General features: G+C 25.2%; 2 protein-coding genes across 2 annotated transcripts in view; both read left to right on the forward strand.

The window, feature by feature from the left end:
- The window catches only part of LOC100209364 (uncharacterized), a 25,581-nt gene extending 7,462 nt beyond the window's left edge, over positions 1-18,119 (forward strand). The window contains exons 4-13 of the mRNA XM_065790665.1: positions 8,138-8,210; positions 9,201-9,250; positions 9,956-10,031; positions 10,416-10,492; positions 12,758-12,848; positions 12,956-13,075; positions 14,565-14,660; positions 17,073-17,288; positions 17,661-17,762; positions 17,873-18,119. Of these exons, the coding sequence (XP_065646737.1) occupies positions 8,138-8,210; positions 9,201-9,250; positions 9,956-10,031; positions 10,416-10,492; positions 12,758-12,848; positions 12,956-13,075; positions 14,565-14,660; positions 17,073-17,288; positions 17,661-17,753 (892 nt within the window). The 3' untranslated portion in view covers positions 17,754-17,762; positions 17,873-18,119. The remainder of the gene's footprint in view (positions 1-8,137; positions 8,211-9,200; positions 9,251-9,955; positions 10,032-10,415; positions 10,493-12,757; positions 12,849-12,955; positions 13,076-14,564; positions 14,661-17,072; positions 17,289-17,660; positions 17,763-17,872) is intronic.
- Positions 18,120-19,070: 951 nt separating this feature from the next.
- Positions 19,071-19,779, forward strand: part of LOC101238383 (E3 ubiquitin-protein ligase CCNB1IP1) — a 29,460-nt gene continuing 28,751 nt past the window's right edge. Inside the window, exon 1 of the mRNA XM_065790666.1 lies at positions 19,071-19,216. Coding sequence (XP_065646738.1) covers positions 19,145-19,216 — 72 coding nt within the window. The 5' untranslated portion in view covers positions 19,071-19,144. The remainder of the gene's footprint in view (positions 19,217-19,779) is intronic.

Consider the following 19,779-nt stretch of genomic DNA (forward strand, 5'->3'; position numbering starts at 1 on the left):
TCTAATAGTATTATCCATATTGTTTCAAAAAAATTTATTTCTGGAATCAAAATGTGTTTCTATGATACAATTTTAGATATAACTATATTCTAAAATTGTAATAAGATTTTTTAATTTTTTGTTGAATCTCAAACTTAAAAAATTTTTTCATCACGGGAAACCGCTAAAAAAAATTTTCATAAAGGAGGTTTTATAATTTATTTCATTACATTTATTTTTTAATATAATGCATCCAAATTTATATATATTTAATAATTATATAATAAAAAATTTAATAAAAATAAATTTAATGTTTTAATTTTTATTTTAACTAATGCAGTTAATAAATAAAATTTTATCTAATTTACCCCCTATTTCAACTAAACTAATATATTTTTTAGATGAGAAAATAGTTCAGTTCGGTAATATAGGTAAATAGTTTCAAATTTCAGAAGGTTCAATCACGTAATCTAATTGCTATTAGTTTTTTGTTTTTTTTTAATAACTATGAATTCTACTTGTTGTTGTTGCTGGGAAAAGTATGGCGAAAAATCTAAATCATTAAAAAATATGAATAAAAACTTAGAGGAACAAATTCAGCTGTTTATTTTTCCAGGATATTCGATAAACAATGAATGGTATCCATCAGTTGTTTGTTCTGGGTGCAGAAGAAATCTTTATAGACTTAAAAAAAGAGATTCGCCTTGTGGTTAATGGGGAGCTAAAGTAGCCAAGGTATAGACAATTAATTTACCTAAATCTGAATCAAGCTTATGTTCTTTTTGCTATACGTATCGTGCACCTGGTTATCCTCGTAACTGTAAACCCACCAGTGCAGTGACTAATATTATTTCATTGTCATTCCTACTAGATTCTCTTCAAGCTGAGCAGGTAAAAAAAAAGTTTTTGGTGATAGTACATAAATATTAACTACAAAAGTTATATTGTAGTACAAATTATATTTAGGTTGCTTCTGGAATCATAAAAAGTAAAATAGCTTCAGAAAATTTGATTGATGGATCTACTTTTTGTTTATCTACAGGAGGAAATCCTCTTAAAGTCACAATTGGCACACCAAAAAATAAAGCAAAAAGAAGTTCTATCCAGCAGTTTTTTAAATTAAGCAATTACAGGTTGTGCTAGAGCTTTCAAATAGAAAAACAAAAGAGATGGTTGCTTCTCTACGCAAAGGTTTAGGGAGTAAACTATCCATAGAGCCTCATATTTTTGGTTGTCTTTCTGAATTAGTAGATTATATTTCTAATTACTACTATGTACAGAAGTGTGCATTTGTTGACAGTATAGGCCATGTAGTTTTAAGAGATCTTGTATATGTTCAAAATACATCAGATTTTGTGCTAGACTTGTTAAAATTACATGGTTTAGACCCAACTTCAGCCTTTATAAGAACTTCATTGGATGGTGGTGGTTCATTTTTTAAAGCGATTATCAGTAAATTTGATTGTTATAAGAATAATAATGATTCAGATGAATTTTTGAATAGTGGTGTACAATGATCACAATTTCTAGCTATTATTGTTGAAGATATTCCTGAATCTAATTATAATTTGAGGCAAATAGAAAAGTTAAATTTGCAATGTGTCAGTTTTTATGTTGCTTTTGACCTAAAATGTGAAAATGCGTTATCTAGGCATTCTGGGAAAATAACTTGTTTATGGTGTGAGGGAATATCCACATTAGATTCAGGGACTTCTTTCTGCACAAGTGGTTGCATTAAATTTGAATAAAAAAATTAATACAACATGGAAAGTTCACATTCTACTGTGTCATGTAGAGCCATATGTGGAATACCATAACCAAAGATTAGGAAATGTTGATGAACAATGTGGGGAAAGTATTCATGCAAAGTTTAAACCAACATGGACTAGATTTAAGAAACAATAAGAGCATCCAGATCTATATATACATGATGTATATATATATATAGATCTGGATGCTCTTTTTGTCTGTTATTTATAAACATCATGATATATATATATATATATATATATATATATATATATATATATATATATATATATATATATATATATATATATATATATATATATATATATATATATATATATATATATATATATATATATGCATACATGATGTTTATAAATAACAAATACATAATGTATATTTTATATCTAAACATATCATGTATGCACATTTATTAACATATTAGGTGCATCAAAAAATGTAGATGTATCTACATATATACTTATATATATGTGGCTTAGTAAAAGATATAGAAGAGATTTTAGTAGAAGAGATTTTTTGATTTTCACTTCTTTTATCAATCCACAGATAAAAGTGTGTGTGTACACATATGTACATGTAAATGATATATAAACATATAAATATGCAAATATATATATATATTTATGCATACATAGGAGTATATGTATATTCATGTCTGTGTGTACATTTATTTAAGTATCTAAATAGATGCATATAAATTCATATATTAATCATAGGTGTATACATGTATTGATATGAAATACTGTTACAGATATTTATAACTATGCTGTTGTAGATGTTAATTATGTATGAAATTAAATAAAAACATGCTTATTTTTTTCAGAGTACAATTTCCCTATAAAAAAATTAAAACAATTTGATGTAACAGATTAACTGCAAACAAAAATTTAATAATATTAAAAAAAAAGACTTAATTTTATAAATGAGCTGAAGACCCCCTCAGGCTTACCCTTTTGCCCCGTTTTTGACCTTTAGCACTTTGTCCAGATTTTAAAAACTTACTTTTTGAAACCTAGAGGACGAAATACTAATATGTGCAAAAGGTTTTATATGAGTGCCACGAAACAAAACCTGGCGGTCTCTTTGGTTCACAGTGATATTCATAATTTAATAAGAATAAAAGAAGTTAGGGCAATGAATTATTGATAAAAAATGAACATTGTAAATGTTGAGACTGCCTGTCAGCTATAATTATATTTATCAAGCTACCCTTTATTGATTGCATTATTTAGGTCATTAATTTTCAAAATGTTAAATAATGTAAAATCAACAAAAAAAAAACATTTAAATTAGTCATAATAAAAGAGATGATTTTTAATCTCCAATCAACTTAATTTTTCTAAGCAGTCATAAATCAGTGCTCTTTAAAAAGATTATATCAGTTCTCTCTGTGTATCATTGATACACAGAGAGAAAGTTCTTTTAAAGAAGTAAGTTTACAGTTATAATGATAATGTATTTACTTTTGTATGTATAAATGTAAATCTAATATTTAAAATGTATATTAAAGGCTTCTATTGTGTTTTAGTGGATAAAAATACATTAAAAGCCTTCACTTCCAACAAGGCCGCAAACCAAGCACTATTAGAGTTGAAAGTTACTTGAAGAGAAAAGTTGAAGTTTATAAAACAAGATAACGATTAACAGACGGCTTAAAAGATTGCAAATTTTATAAATCAGGAAAACAAGAAGAAAGGAGCAAATTCCAAAGAACTGATGTTCAAGGAAAAAAATTAGACAAATAAGAAATTTTAGGGCACTTAGGAACGGTCACAGTAAAAGAATTAGATTTAATTGAGTGACAAGTAACACAAAAATGAATTTTAGTAGATGGCACAAGAGATGCTAGCTCTTTAGAGCAGCACCCATTATAGTATTTAAAGTAAAAGAAAAAAAGAAACAACTTTATAACATGATAATGGTGGAAGGTTGGTTTTAGGTCCAACTATGTTTACAATGTGTTTTTGCACCTTGTCTAAAAGAGAATGGGCACCATTCAAAGATCCGATTCAGATATGGTAACAGTATTCTATACAAGAACGGATTTGAGATTTATGAGATAAAGAATAGAATCCGGAGTAAGAAAGTGGCAAGCACAATAAAGAGATGCAACCTTAGCAGATGCTAATTTTGCAATGGATTTTATATATTGTTTTCAAGTAAGATCAGAAGTAGGAGTTAATACTATAAGATGAAGGGTAGATGACTCATCGAGTACATTACTGTTCATAAATATAAGAAGAGAGCTTATGGAGAAGACCAGCATGCCAAACTTTATCAAAGACTTTAGAAATGTTGAGAGCGATAGCCTTAACCTCTCCGCATCTATCTAATGCATGATAAAACCTGTTAGTTATTTATAAACATAATTTTTCTAAAAAATACTTAAAGAGAGCAGTTTTAAATTTTGAGAATGATTCAAGAGATTATAGTTAGGTAGGGAGATTATTCCGTGTTTGTATGCTTTTATGTTGAATGGGTTCATTACCATAATGAACAATTCGATATTTAGGTACAAATAACTTAAAGTTGCAAGCAGATTGTAGAATGTAGTTACGATTTTCCCTATAATTAAAAAAAGTTGATAAATGTAAGAGGAAGGCGATTGTGATTTTGGTTCCAAACAAATAGGCAATTTGATGGCTGAATAAAGTCACACAATTTTAGGACTTTAGATAAAAAATAGACTATGCTACAGTTGAATTAGTATGTCGGAAATAAATTTTCTTTAGAGCTTTGGAGATAAGTTAGTTCTGCAAGTTGCTTAGATTATCCCCAAACTTGACAAGCATATCTGTGATGAGAATGAAAAATAGCATGATTTATATTAAGCAAAGTTAAAAATAGCAAAGTTTATATTAAGAAAACATAATGATGGATTTTAGCTAACATGTTGTTCAAACTGTTTAATTTAAATGCTAAGTCTTGAAGATGCAATGCAAAAGATAAGTTAGTCTATTTTGAGTCCAAGATATTTAATAGAGTTTACTGGATTTATTTTCTGTCCATTTAATCTGAAATTTATTTGCTTATTTATTTTTGTTTGAACAGATTTAGATATAATTCTGTCTTTTTTTAAAGTTAAGGGATAATTTATTAGAATGGAGCAGTTCAACAATATATGCTAGATCCTGATATATATATTTTTTTGAAGTTTGTGATTTGTTAATTAAGAGCATGTTGGTGTCATCTGCAAAGTGATACGCAATAGAAAATTTATGTGAAACATTTAAATAATTGACAAAAATAAGAATAAGTAATGGTCTTAAAACTGAACCTTGTGGAATTCTCTTAAAAGATTTAGCTACTTCTGAGTTGATACTATTAATTGAAATAAATTGTTTATTATCAATGGCTTGTCTAACTTTTTCTGTTATTTCTATTAACAAATAAGTTGTTGAGCAATTACTGCAAAAACCATATTGGTTTTTGTAAAGACCTTTATATTTCTCCAAAAAATACTCTAGTCTTCCGAACATTGCTTTTTCAAACAGTTTACTATTGTTGGAAAGAAGAGAAAAAAGTGGATAGTTGAAGTAGTCTAGAAGAGAATCCATTTTGTGTACAAAAATTACTTTTGCTACCTTAAAAGCTTCTGGAAAAATACCATTTTTGAAAGAATAATTCATCATATTATATAGAGGTTTGAATATAATGTGAGATACCAGCTTAAGAAGAAATGATGGTAGACTATTGGGACCAATGCTTTTATTACTTTTGAGAGTACTTTTTATGAGATTCGTCACCTCATTTTCAGTCATAGGATCAATGAAAAAAAAGAATTAGTACTAAGTATTTTAAGAAAGTTGCTAAAAACACATTAAGAAGGAGCAATATTTTCAGATAGTTTGTTTTAAGTAGTTGCAAAATAGTTGTTTAATATATTAGCAACACTGGTATGATCTGAAATAATTTTTTCATTGATTTTGAAACTAAAAGACTTAATATTAGTAGAAGGTTTGATGCTAATAATTTCCTTAATTCCTTTTCATGTATTTTTTCATGTTATTGATGTTGTTATTAGAAAAAGATGCATAGTATAATTTTTCAGAATATCTTAACAAGTTGCTGATTTTATTTCTGTATATTTTAAACTTAATAAACAATAGATTTTTGGTATTCATATTTTTTGATTTCATAAATTTTTAGTAAAGTATGTTTTTATTAGAAATATATTTAAGAATAGCAGAAGTTATCCAGGGTTTAAATTAAAGTTTGATTTGTTTTTTCTGTTAATTCTTTGTAGAGAACATATCGGTCTAATACTTTTTCTAACGTTTTAAGGAAAAATTTATAGATTCATTTATGTTATCATCTTTTATGAACAGTTCCCAGTTCATATCAGAAATAATGCATCATGGGAACAACATATTTAAATAATGCATCATGCTTTGAATCTCTAATTAAGATTAAAATTAGAAATGTTCAAAATTTAAAGAATTATATTAAATATAATAGTTAACTTATATTATCCTGTCTATAGTTTGTGTCATATAATTAAAGGTATTATATTTATAATACCTTTAGTTATATGAAATAATTATCTTTTGATAATCAAGACCTTATTTTGCACCCACAATGTATAGTGCCTTAGGCAACTGCCTCATTTGCATTAATGGTAGTGCCAGCCCTACATTGATGCAAAGGACACATTAGGAAATCTTTAGGAGTTTAACTCATCAGTATCAACAATTTGTTGATGCAGGTAAGCCACACAAACATATAAAGATTTTTTTTATACCATTAATCCATGCTTTCATGATGAGAGTCTGAAAGTTTGATATTGAATTTTAAAGCTCCACTACAGCTGCATCTATATGAGCATGTGATTATATTAGCATTGAGGGTATTATTTTCATATAAGGCTTCAACTAAGTTTTGAGAAAAACAATTATTTGCTTAGATAGGCTGTAATAGTAGAGGATTAGATAGAACTAATTGCTAGAAAGTTCTAGATTCATTAGATAAGATTTAACTGTAGCACCACTGGATTACCATGAATATATATTGATCGGCTGGAAAAAAAACGCAGATACAGGTTATTGCATATTACACTAATAATATGCATTAAAATCTTAATAAGGCAATTCATTTTGCTTGTGTTAACTGAAAGCTGTTTTGCAATGTCACTAGATCGATAGATCTAATGTTGTTCAACATGATGTTAACATTAATATTGACTAAATTAAACTTTTCACGGACTCCATGGACTACCTGAAAGTTACGTTGAGGAAAACATTAACATCAACATATCACTGAAAGTATGATATCAATTACTAGTTGATATCAAAACAAATCTTAAAAGCAGTTGACAAGAATGTTTATAAAGTTATTGGGAGGTTTAGTGTCTTTAAAAGTCATCATTTTTATGGAATAAATTCCTTAATAAACTTCCATTTAACCTCTTTTATAGATTACAAAAAAACAAACAAGGTTGGTTATGACATATTATGATTTGAAAACTGTTATATTTTTAAACTGTTAAAACTAATTAAGTTTTCAGATTTAAATAGATATTGCATTTTTTTTTCAAAAAACAATATCTTTTTAAATCCAAAGTGGTTTAAAAAATTCACAACAAATAATACGGTGTTATAATAACTTTTAACTGTAGGATTCTTTTTTTATTGGAACTTTTTAAGCTATCTTTAGTTAAAAGAAGAAAAAAAAGCAATACATAGACTACTCACTTTTTTTCATCAAGTTATGCAATTCTTACAGCTAATGTCTTTAAAAAACATTAACAAAAGTACATCAGCAACATTCATTGAAAAAATTTGATTGTAAATTTTATAAACTTTAGAAAAAAATCAAATATAATATTAGGTTTAAATTGTTATGTTTTTTTTTTTAACTAAAGCAATAAATAAGATTTAATAAGTGATGAATAAATATGGTTCTTTATAGAAGACCTTTTGATTATTGACTCTTTAAAACACCTCTATATCTAATATGTAATATGTTTAATAATTATATTTTTATTTAATAACTTTTAAAATTTAATAACTTATAAATTTAACTGAAATTTCACAATTGTTACTGAGTTTATCTGAAAGCGAAACTTATATTTCAAGTTTGGCACTAAAATTAAAGTTAAAGTCAACTTTGCCTTTCAGAAAATTTTGCAACTCAAATTTTAACAAATATTTGTTGGTCCTTAATCTATAGCACCAAAGACAATAAAATTATGGTCTAATTTTAACTTTTCAGTTATGGTTATCCTATTATGATTATCAAATATTTCTGTGAAAATAAATCCAAGGTACTCTCACATTTAATTCAGACCCCCTTATTTTTTATTCATACCTGGAACTAAACCAGTTCTTTTTAATAAGTATTAAAAACATACACTTTAAAAATAAATTAATAATTCAATATTGTGTTTTAGATTTCTTGAGGTAATTCATGACGTAATAATAAATGAAACCAAGTTTTACAATATATATGTGGCAAAAGAAGAGGTAAGTTTAAAAACTATTTTTATTTCGTTTTTTGTTTTATATTAACTCATAACCAATATAACCATTATTAACCATATTAACTCATAACCACTATATATTAACTCATAACCACTATAATCATTATTAACCATATTAACTCATAACCACTATATATTAACTGTATATTAACTCATAACCACTATAACCATTATTAACTAATAACCACTATAATAGCTCTTTATACTAACTACAGACATTAGTTTAAAGAATTTTTACTTAAAAAATGATATCCTTCAATACTTTGATTGATTGCTCATCATGTTTAGGTGACTTAGTGATGGAGTTTTAATCACATTAAAGTAAACTAGTAAAAACATAGACAACACTTTTAATATCAGGTGTCAATCAGAACTAGTGGTTGTCTAACCAACATAAAAGTAGGAGTGTTTAATATTTTTTCATACAAGTTAAAAATACAATAAACTTAACTTAAATGCTCCACTGAAAATTTTTACACCATATTAATGACAATAAAGATTTGATCTACACTCCATTATGTCTTTTTAGCCTTCCTTGAATAAACAGTTGGAGTTTCCAAAAACTTATTTTTAACATGTGAAAGAATTACTTGTCTGCTGAAACTATTGTCATTAATAAAGATTCATCTATTTATTTGACATTTAAAATTTTTCTAGAGACATTTTGCTTTTCAAAAGTCAAACTATCTGATTTTTTTATTTTTGTTAGCTTGCTCCATACTGCATGCAGAGATAACTGTCAACACTTACAGGCATTATGTAGAGTGAATTGATTGTCCTATAGAAGTCTTATATACTAAATGGAATTTATATAAAAAGTCAAGTTTATATTCTTAAATTGAATCAAAGAACTATGGGAAAAAAATTATTTTCCTACTTTACACTTAATTAAACTTGAAAAAAATAGATTATAATTGAAAAAATAGTGAAATGATACTGTATATACAATAGCCTTTTTTTATTTTATTTTTAGATTGGAAAGTATCTATTAGCTTCAGAAAAAACTGAAGATATTATTAATTTGTAAGTTAGTCAATATCTTTCTAAGAGTATTGAGCATCTTTTTGTATAATGCATTAATTAAAAAAAAAAAACACTAATATTATACTAAAACAAGGATAAGAGAGGGCTTCAGTTCATACATTAGCTGTCAGAGTAAAGGGAGGGAATTATGATATATATATATATATATATATATATATATATATATATATATATATATATATATATATATATATATATATATATATATATATATATATATATAAATAAAAACTTTCAGTGTAATCAGGCTTTAATAATTGTTGGCCAAATATATCTCATAACTTTCAATTTGTCAAAAATTAGGTTTTCATTTATTTCTCACCATAGTATAAAACTCATAGAAGTATATTAAATCCTATTGAAAATATGATGAATCAGCTGTTAAAAAAATCAAGATTATTGATATGTTGTTTTTGTGCATTTGAGCGCAAGCCAAATGCACAAGCTTTAAATTGTTTTACTTGTGTTATATAAAAATTCCCATCCATCCTTTTGTTAAGATCCTCTCATTTATTTAAACTAAAATTCCCACCCTCCTATTATTCCCACCCACCCTTGTGTTAAGCACATGAGAGTAGAGTTTAAACGTTTTTTGAAACTTTATCTTTCAAAAATAATTAGGGCTTCTAAATATATAAAATAGTACTTTTTTGGTGTTTTTCTAATTTGTACTTTTTTTTATAGCTCACTAAAAATTCACGCAAATCTAAACAATAACAAATGGGATCCAAATATTTTAAAACTTGCTTCTTGTAAAAAGGTGTTTGTTTATTTTATGTAATTGTTTGTTCATTTTAGTTTAGATAAGAGGTCATCCATTTATAATTACATCATGCTATTTTTGACTGTTTTTAGCCCCTACCTCCCCTCTTCACAACATTGTAACTCTTTAGTAGCAAGTCCCATACAAGTCATCACAAAACCACTAACCCCTATGCCCCGCTCCCTCCTAGAGGGTGATGTAATTTATGGACGACCCCAGTTGAATATTTAAAATTTTGTTTATTTTTATTGTTAATACTTTGTGTGTGAACCGTATTTTTTATTCATTTTTTTGTGGTAAAAATCTCCATACCTATGTTTATTTATACTTATGTTTATTTTTTAACTTTTATACTTATATAGCATAAATAAAATCTTTTAGCTTTTTCGACCAGAAGACAATAAAGAAGATGCTCCGCCATTGTTCTGCGGACCACGTATACAAATAGGTATACATAGGTAATTAAAATATTTTTATGTATTAAATTCACTAATGCAAATACTGTTCACGCAATATAAGTGACTTATAAAAGTACAGAATGATGTTCTTCTAATATACTTATGTATAATATGACTTATAATATATCTTGATAAAATATACTTAGTTTGTTAGAGAAGTTCATAGAACTTCATCTATAAAGATACAATGAGACAGGAAATAATTAAATATTTATATATCATTTTAACCTGTGTTTAATTATGAACATTTTAAGTACTTGTTGAAATATTTTGAATGTTTATTAAAAATGCTATTTAAATTTTATTATATTAAAGAAAAAATTTTAAAATGGAAAAATTTAAATATCGAGCATATATTAAAACCGGTGCTCTACTTGGAGTTTCAGCACGAGCCATAACCGATGAATTGGTTTTAGTTCATGGTGACCAAGCTCTAAAAAGTAGTACAGTTGCCAAGTGGGCTACTTTATTTAAAGATGGTAGAGAAAGTCTTGAAGGTGAGAGTATTGAATGTGTGCGAGCCATTATTGAAGAACATCCGCATGCAATACATGATATAATTGAAGCCCTGATCACAACGTCACTTATAAAAAGAAAATTAATATCACGTTGGATACCCCACGAGTTAACCAATCAAAATCGCAAGAATAGAGTCCAGGCATGTAAGGAAAATTTAGCCCTTTTCAGAAACGGCCCATGGAGTCTATGTGATATTATTACAGGGGATGAGTTGTGGTTTTATTTGAGACTAGTTGTACACAAGTCAGCTAATGCTAATTGGGTCGGTGAAGGTAAAAGTCTAAGAACTATAGTTAGATGCGACAGGTTTAAGCCAAAAAAACATGTTCTACAACTTCTTCAAAACAACAGGTGTTGTTCATTTGGGTTTAGTTGAAAAGGGAAACACCATTACTAGCAAATATTATATAAAAAGTTGTTTGAAACCTCTTAAATGCAAAATAAATAAGTAAAGACCTAAAACAGGCACTCAAAAATTCAAATTTCTCTATGATAACGCTCGACCCCATGTGACTCAAACGGTCACAAATTGTCTAAACCAAGCTGGAATTACAGTAATTCGCCACCCACCATACTCACCAGATTTAGCTCTATCCGATTATTGGCTATTTGACTTGATAAAAGTCAAATAGCCAATAATCGGATGGAGCTAAGTCTGAATGGTGTAAAACATTAATGGAACATTAAGTTGAATAGTGTAAAACATTAATAGAATACTGTATTTAAAAGTATATTTTTAGTAAACTACTTTTAACAGAATGTTGTTTTGTGTAATGCTGGTAATTTGCAATGGTCTTTAGTATTAAAAATTCAGTTTAAGTTGTTTTAATGTTTGTTTGTGCTAAAGAAAAAAACATTTAATATTGACATTTTTATAATAACACGAAACTTTCTACTTTTAAATTTTAATTATTTTAGTATTTTCCTGTTTATGAGGAAAAACATTTTATAGAAAATACAATCTTTCAATATAAAAACTGATTCTTAACTACAATAATAAAGTCAATTTTCTATCCTTATATGCTCAAATCCTAACACTTGTACTGCTTAAACCTTAATTCTATAAACATTTAAATGCTTACTTTATTTAAGAGTTTACTAAAAATAAAGTTAAATTTGGAAAACAACTTTAAGTGTTTTATTTTACACGCTGCTAATATATATATATATATATATATATATATATATATATATATATATATATATATATATATATATATATATATATATATATATATATATATATATATATATATATGTATATATATATGTATATATATATATATGTATAATATATATATATATATATATATATGTATATATATATATATATATATATGTATATATATATATATATATATATATATATATATATATATATATATATATATATATACACAGCCCTTGGAATAAGGGTTGGCATTTTGCGATGCCGACCTAACTACCGATCAAAAAGTGTTTGAGGTTGGAAAAAAATTGCCAACCTCATTTCTATGTTTTATGGTAAGACCTTTGTATCATATGTTGTGTATACATATATACATATATATATATATACATATATATATATATACATATATACATATATTCATATATACATATATACATATATATATATATATATAATATATATATATATATATATATATATATATATATATATATATATATACATATACATATACATATACATACACACAGACACTCACACAAATGCATGATTTTTTTCTATTCATTTTTCTATAGAGGAGAAGCTACATTTAAAAAAGATGGATCCTACTCTGGTCTTGCTGTTTTAAAAGTTGACTCAGTTGGAAATTTTGCTCAAGGTGGTCAGGTAAAAGTTATTTTTAAATCTTTAAAAAAAATTTTATTATAAAAGAAATAAGGTTTGATATTATGAAAAAAATATTACCTAATTGTGTGATGTGTGTTTATTTCCAGACACTTCTTACTTCAGTTACTTGGGAACAAGTTGACTCATCAAAACTGGACCAGTATCATAAAACAGAACCTGGTACTTTCAAACTCGATGGTTTTAGTTCTGGTTGTAAAGTAGTTGAGGTAAAAAGTTACTAAGTTACCTCGAGTTATTGTGTCCTTAATTTATTTTCATATTAGGTTTTTCCCAAGGCTAAGAAGGCCACTACAGTCAAGGAAGCTACTTATGTGGTTGCAACCCTCTCTCAACTCTTTAACTCCGAAACATGAACCTCGATGAACAAGGCCGTTGTGCGGAGAAACAAGTTGAGTGCGGTACTACCAGGACGCTTGTTGGGGATCGAACTTGGAACTTCTTGCTTATGAGGCGAGCGCTCTACCACTACACCACTACTGCTTCTTAATAAGATTTGGAAAAAGGAAGAAAAAAGCAAAACATGTTCATACAATTAAAAAACAATATAGTTATTTTATTCCATAACCATTAAAAGTTTAAGTGAGCAAATGTAACTAGTTGTTTTTTACTGATGTTATTGTCCAAGTTTCTTTTGTTCCATTCATTAAACTAAAACATAGCATGCAAAAACGATTTTTTTGCATATTTATCTTTAGATTTTAGATTTTTGTGATATAACTATGGGTTTTGTGTAAACAAACAGAAAACTAATTTTGAAATTTTAAGTTCAAAAAAAATATTGGTTATTAATTTATAATGGTGTTTTCCTCACAGCCATTAAATGGACTTGCATTCTAGGACACAATAAATTATATTTGTTTGTTTAGATTAGTTAAATTTACTAAAACCTAGCTGTTTGGATTATTATTTGATTATTAAAAAAATAGATAAAAACAAAGTATACAAGAAAATAAGGACAAAAAAAAAATAAAGGAAGAAGTTTTTATACTTTTACTAACTTTCATTTGAAATATTTGTAGCGTTTTTTGTTTTGTATAAATGTATTTTTTTTTTCGAAGCTGAAATATTAGTTTATTATTTGTTGTTGTTGTAGATTTGATGGTGTAGTTGTTGGCGGATTTTGTTGTTCATTTTTCTGTGATTTAGTTCTTGTATTCATTTTTTTTAACTATAATTATAATCTTATGCTTTTAATGATCTTAACCTACCATTATTATCCTTTTTTTTTGCTTTGTTTTTAATTTTAAAAATTTTGTCTTTTTTTAAAAATTTTGTTGTTGTTGTGTTGTCTATTTTTTTTCTTATTTTACTGTTGTTTTTTTTGGTCTTTTTTTTACTTTTTTCTTTTGTCTTTTATAATAAACAATTCTGTATAAAATGATATCAGTTCCTTGAGTGTTTACATAAGATTTGTAGCATTACTATTCAAGGGTGTATCCTCATGGTGTCCAGTGGCATGGGACTACTCGTTTTCTCCAAGGTCAACTTAAATTTTTAAAAAAATGCCTGTCAGTAGTCCGACAGCACAATCAAAAAATTTGTTACTTACAAAAGTGTGTTTATTAATGAAACTATATTTTGATCGATGAAGATTTTATTCCTTGTCATTATTTAAAAGAAAACTTTAAAAAAGCAAAATAATTTAAAAACATAAATGATTAATTTAAATACTTTCAAAGTAATTAAATATTTTAGATACTTCCTGTCAATCTCAAAGATCGCTCTAAATTTTTTGGTTCAGTTTGTGCCCATTGTAATGGAGTCATAAAACCTAATGAACAGTTCTTTAGGGTGAGACTATAATATAATTTTTTTAGTTTTATTATATTTAATTTTTTATACATTTAACATATATTTGTTATTACATTATTTATATTATATTACAAAATCATCTTTATCATTTTTTTTTTGTATTTTTATTTTATTTTTTTAATTTGTATTTTATTTTATATTTTGTTTACTTTTTCAATAACATATGTAAAAATAAGTTTTATTCTTTATTTTTTCTTTTAAAAGTTATTTTTGCATTTGCAACTAATATAAATTAAAATTTATACTTTTGAATCAGATCCTGTTATTATTGCTAATTATTTTGATTTGTATGACAAAATCTATATGCATTTATATTATTTTAAACGCTGTAGTGATGAAGCAGTTTTTTTTGTCAAGATTTGTGTTTCAAAGCTAAATGGTTGATGAGAGTTGTAATAACATTTATAAATGAGCAGCTTCTGTGACTGTAGTAGCTATGATGGTCTTGGAATGGGTAATATGTAAAAAAGTTAAAGTATTTGACCATTAGTGAATTGTACAGTGTAAAAATTGAATTGTAAAAGTTGTATTACCAATAGAAGTTGCATATTGATCTGTGCAACTTTAAAATCATTTTTAGGCGCGCCACATTTGAAAACTTGCAAAAGGCAAAAATCTCCATGAAAATATGGGAAATAATGGGAAAATATTTTATTTGTTAGAACAGCAAGAGAAAGATTAAAGATAAAGAAAAAAAAACAAAAGAAAATAGTTTTTAAGTTTGAATAACAAGCAGAGGTTTTAGAATGAAAAATATAATTCATCTTGCCCTAGATATTTTCATATTTTGTAAATCCCATTCTTTTAAAATCACCCCCTTCCCCCACCCTATCCATCCTTCCTTTACATAGTAATTCTGCTTGACAATGAAGAGAAGAGTTCTAGAATCAACCCTATTAGTTTAGCTATTTTTATTCAGAGAATTTATAGTTTTGTTAAATATGCTATTTCGCTAAGTTTATGTTTACACCTTCACTGATAGAAAATAAAATAATCATTAATTCTTATATTATTTTTGTTATGAAAAGATTAACGCCTTGTTTCCTAATCTGCATTTCAAAGTGTTACATATGAACTTATCATTACATTTTAAAAGCCAACATCTTAAAAAGTATACTTAGTCTCTTGATTTGTTGATGAGACTGTCATCATATAATTATATAAAGAAGATTGGCTATTGCACTGATGCTTTTGTTGGTTGACATTTTTTTTTCTCATATGATTCGACATTTAATACAATAATTGTAATTACTTATCTGTTTTTATTTTTTTTAATTTCAGAACTTGATTTTTTTTTTTTAATTTGTAATTTAGTTTTAATTAAATTTTTATTTTATGATAGTAGGTTTAGTTTAGTAGATTCTTCATAAAAAGTTTTAACAAAGAGTCTTTAAATTTATTCAGTACCGTGGTTTTTTTTGTTATGGAAATTCTATTATAATTTATTTTTTGTATCTTTAATCTATTATAGAAGATCATCATCATAGATTTAGCTCTTACATAAGTTGGATGTTTTTCCAATATAAACAATCTTAAGCATCTTCTTTCCCTAAGTGAAGCTGTTTTATTTCATCTGTAACACATTCTTTCCAAATTTTTATACTTCTATTTTTACCTTTTCGCCTAAATTGTCTACCATACCAATACACAACCCACTGTATTCCTATGCAGGTTATTGGAAGATATAAATTTATCAGATAAAAAATAAAAAATTATTCGATGAAGTATTTATTAAACTGTTAACATATTTATACATAATCATATGCATCTTTATGCTTTACATGTCCCACTTTAATTTTTCCGGACGCATGAGTGCTGATTTTAATTATCTACAGATTATCAAGTTTATCAGGTAACGTATTAATTAGGACTTAATTATTAAAGCATGCAGGTTGCATTATTCAACATTCTTAAATAAATAAATAAAGATTTATTAGAACAAGTTAAAAATAAAAAATAAATAAAATAAATAAAAATGCATGTTCTAAAGGACATACAGGTCCAATAAATAGACACTGAAAATATGCCCTTAAATAAGAAAACAAAGTACATAGGAACAAATATAGTTTGTAATAGAAACATTCAAGATTTCATTCATTTACTTTCACAAAGTGCATTGGCTAATTCAATGACTAGAGGTGAAAACTTATTTTAGTTTGCTCAATATACATTTCATCAAAGGCTTTCATCAAATATTATACTATAATTTCATCAAATTTTGTAACTATTGAAACCTCAACTAGTGCTACGCATAAAAATTTTTAATTTAAATATTTAAAATGTGAAATCCTAGTTAAAAAATAATGATTTTAGTAGAATATTTGATTTTTATTAAGGCTTTAAGTTGTGTTTTTTAATATAATTTTTAAAGAATATTTGATTTTTATTAAGGCTTTAAGTTGTGTTTGGCATATGAATCACTTTCGCTGTTTTGAATGCAAAATTGATCTTGGAGGCTCTTTTATTGAAATTGAAGGATCACCATTTTGCAAGAATTGCTATTTATTGAAGAATGCTCCCAAGTGTAAAAGTTGTTCGAATCCCATCACTTCAGGTTACATTAATGCCCTCGACGGTTATTGGCATCCTGATTGTTTCTGTTGCAAGGTTGTTATTCATTTAGATTTTTACATTTATCTTGATTTCTTTTTTTTAAATCTTAAAAAAATAATATATTATACACTATAAATGCATGTATATATATATATATATATATATATATATCTATATATATATTTATATATATATATATATATATACATGCATGCAAGCATATATGTATATATATGCATGCATGTAGATATATATATACACAATGTTTTTTGAATTATTGTAGAGTACTTTTTCTGAGTTAAAATTCAAAAGGGGTTGATTTAGTGTTTTCTTTTAAAATAATACATATGGTTATATATATATATATATATATATATATATATATATATATATATATATATATATATATATGAATGTTTTATTTAGCGTTGCATGAAAAAGCCATCGGCAGATGTACAAATATATGAGTACAATGGTTTCCCGTACTGTGCTGGTTGCTATGAATTAGTTGTGGAGTAAAATAAAATGGTTATTAAATTTATTTAATTTAGGTTAAAATTACAAAAAAAAAATTTTTTGAATATTTTAAAATTATATTTTGATAAAACTTTTACATTATATTTATAAATATTGCACAGATTTATATTGTATTATGCATACCAAGTTGGGGAATAATTTTACAAGATATATTAATGTTAAGTTGTTTTATGACTTTTTTAAATAAAATAATTATATTTAATTAAGTTTTTTTATTTATTCATTGTATCATGTATATAATTTATTTATAAATTTATATATTATGTAATTTATATGCTGTATATAAAATTCTATTACTTGTATTTTTTAATGATCATTGATTTAAATAAATCTATATATCTATATAAATTTTTTTTTTTTTTTTTTGTTATTCAAGTTCTCTAGCTCTAGTATATTTTAGTTTTGTAGAAAAACCAATATATATATATATTTTTTTTTGTGTATGTATATAAACCTATTTACAAAAGTTTAAACAAGCCTGAAAGTTTGATAAAATAGCTTTAATTTTTCTCAACAGATATAATTAGAAAATGATTTTCACATTATTTTTCTAGTAAATTTAATTAGCTTGAAGATAAATTACAAATTAGTTATAAACAATCAATTACTTTAGATTGTTAAACATATAAAAGTTAAGCAGCATAGCAAAGATAAAAAGTTTTAAAAAATCAAGATAACATGGTACTCAAGTAAAGCATATTTTTATAAAAGTTTCAAAAATAATAAAAAAATAATTATTTTATGTAAATAATAAAAATAATTATTTCATTTAACATTATTTTTTTAGATTTTATTGCATAAAAACTATAGATTTTGTATTAAAAGCAAAAATGTGAAATTTTACAAATTTTGTGAATATCTTTTTGAGTATATTTCAGAGACCTATATTTCAAGATTTTTTTTTACAATATTAGGGACTGGTTAAATAGAGAATGAACTTAAGCATGTACTAAATATTGAACAGTTAAGCTTGAATTGGGCTTAAACTATTAACAAAGGATAGTACAGCACATAAAAACTTAGTTATGATTTTTAATCTAAAGAAGGGTCTATATATATATATATATATATATATATATATATATATATATATATATATATATATATATATATATATATATATATATATATATGTATGTATATATATGTGTATGTATATATATATATATGTGTATGTATATATATATATATATATATATATATATATATATATATATATATATATATATATATATATGTGTGTGTATATATATATATATATAAAGACAATATATACATTAGTTGCTATATTGCATTAGTTGCAGGCATTTTAGTGTAGTTAATATTTAACAATTAGAAATACTAGACTAAATTAGAGAAAAGTTTTTAGCAGAATGGCTATGATTGATAATGACTTGGTTTGTAATTTCAAAAAATGTAGAAAAAGACTAGTTAATAATGCATGGGTATGTTAACAAAAAGTATACGTTTAGTAATTTTTTTTTTGTTTTATTCAAAGTTTAGTAATAATAAATGGAAAAATAATGTTGTGTCATACACTTTAATTTGTTGTAAAATTATTTCATAAAGCTTTTAAATGAAAAAGTCATTGTTAAAATTTAAAATTTTAACAATGACTTTATCCTTTTTACTTTTTTCAAGTTTCTTTAAAAAATTGAACAAATTCCTGTCTGACTAGTTTTTTTACTCTCCTTAATTTATATTATTAAGTAGTAGTTAGTATAAATAAAATTATTTGACATCAAATAAAAAACTTGACATCAAATTAATAATTTTACATAATACAATATTTTAATTGTTTAGCAATTATAATAATTGTAATTTATAAGCAATTTGGGACTTTGTGTGTGTGTGTATATAAATAAAAATATAAAAATGAAAAATCAGGTAAGACCTCAATCTTTTTAGAATGCAGTAACATAATTTACACATATATATATATATATATATATATATATATATATATATATATATATATACTACTGTGATCAAAAAGTAAGGTGAATTT

Source organism: Hydra vulgaris, chromosome 02 (assembly GCF_038396675.1).
Source record: "Hydra vulgaris chromosome 02, alternate assembly HydraT2T_AEP".
Classification (NCBI taxonomy): domain Eukaryota; kingdom Metazoa; phylum Cnidaria; class Hydrozoa; order Anthoathecata; family Hydridae; genus Hydra; species Hydra vulgaris.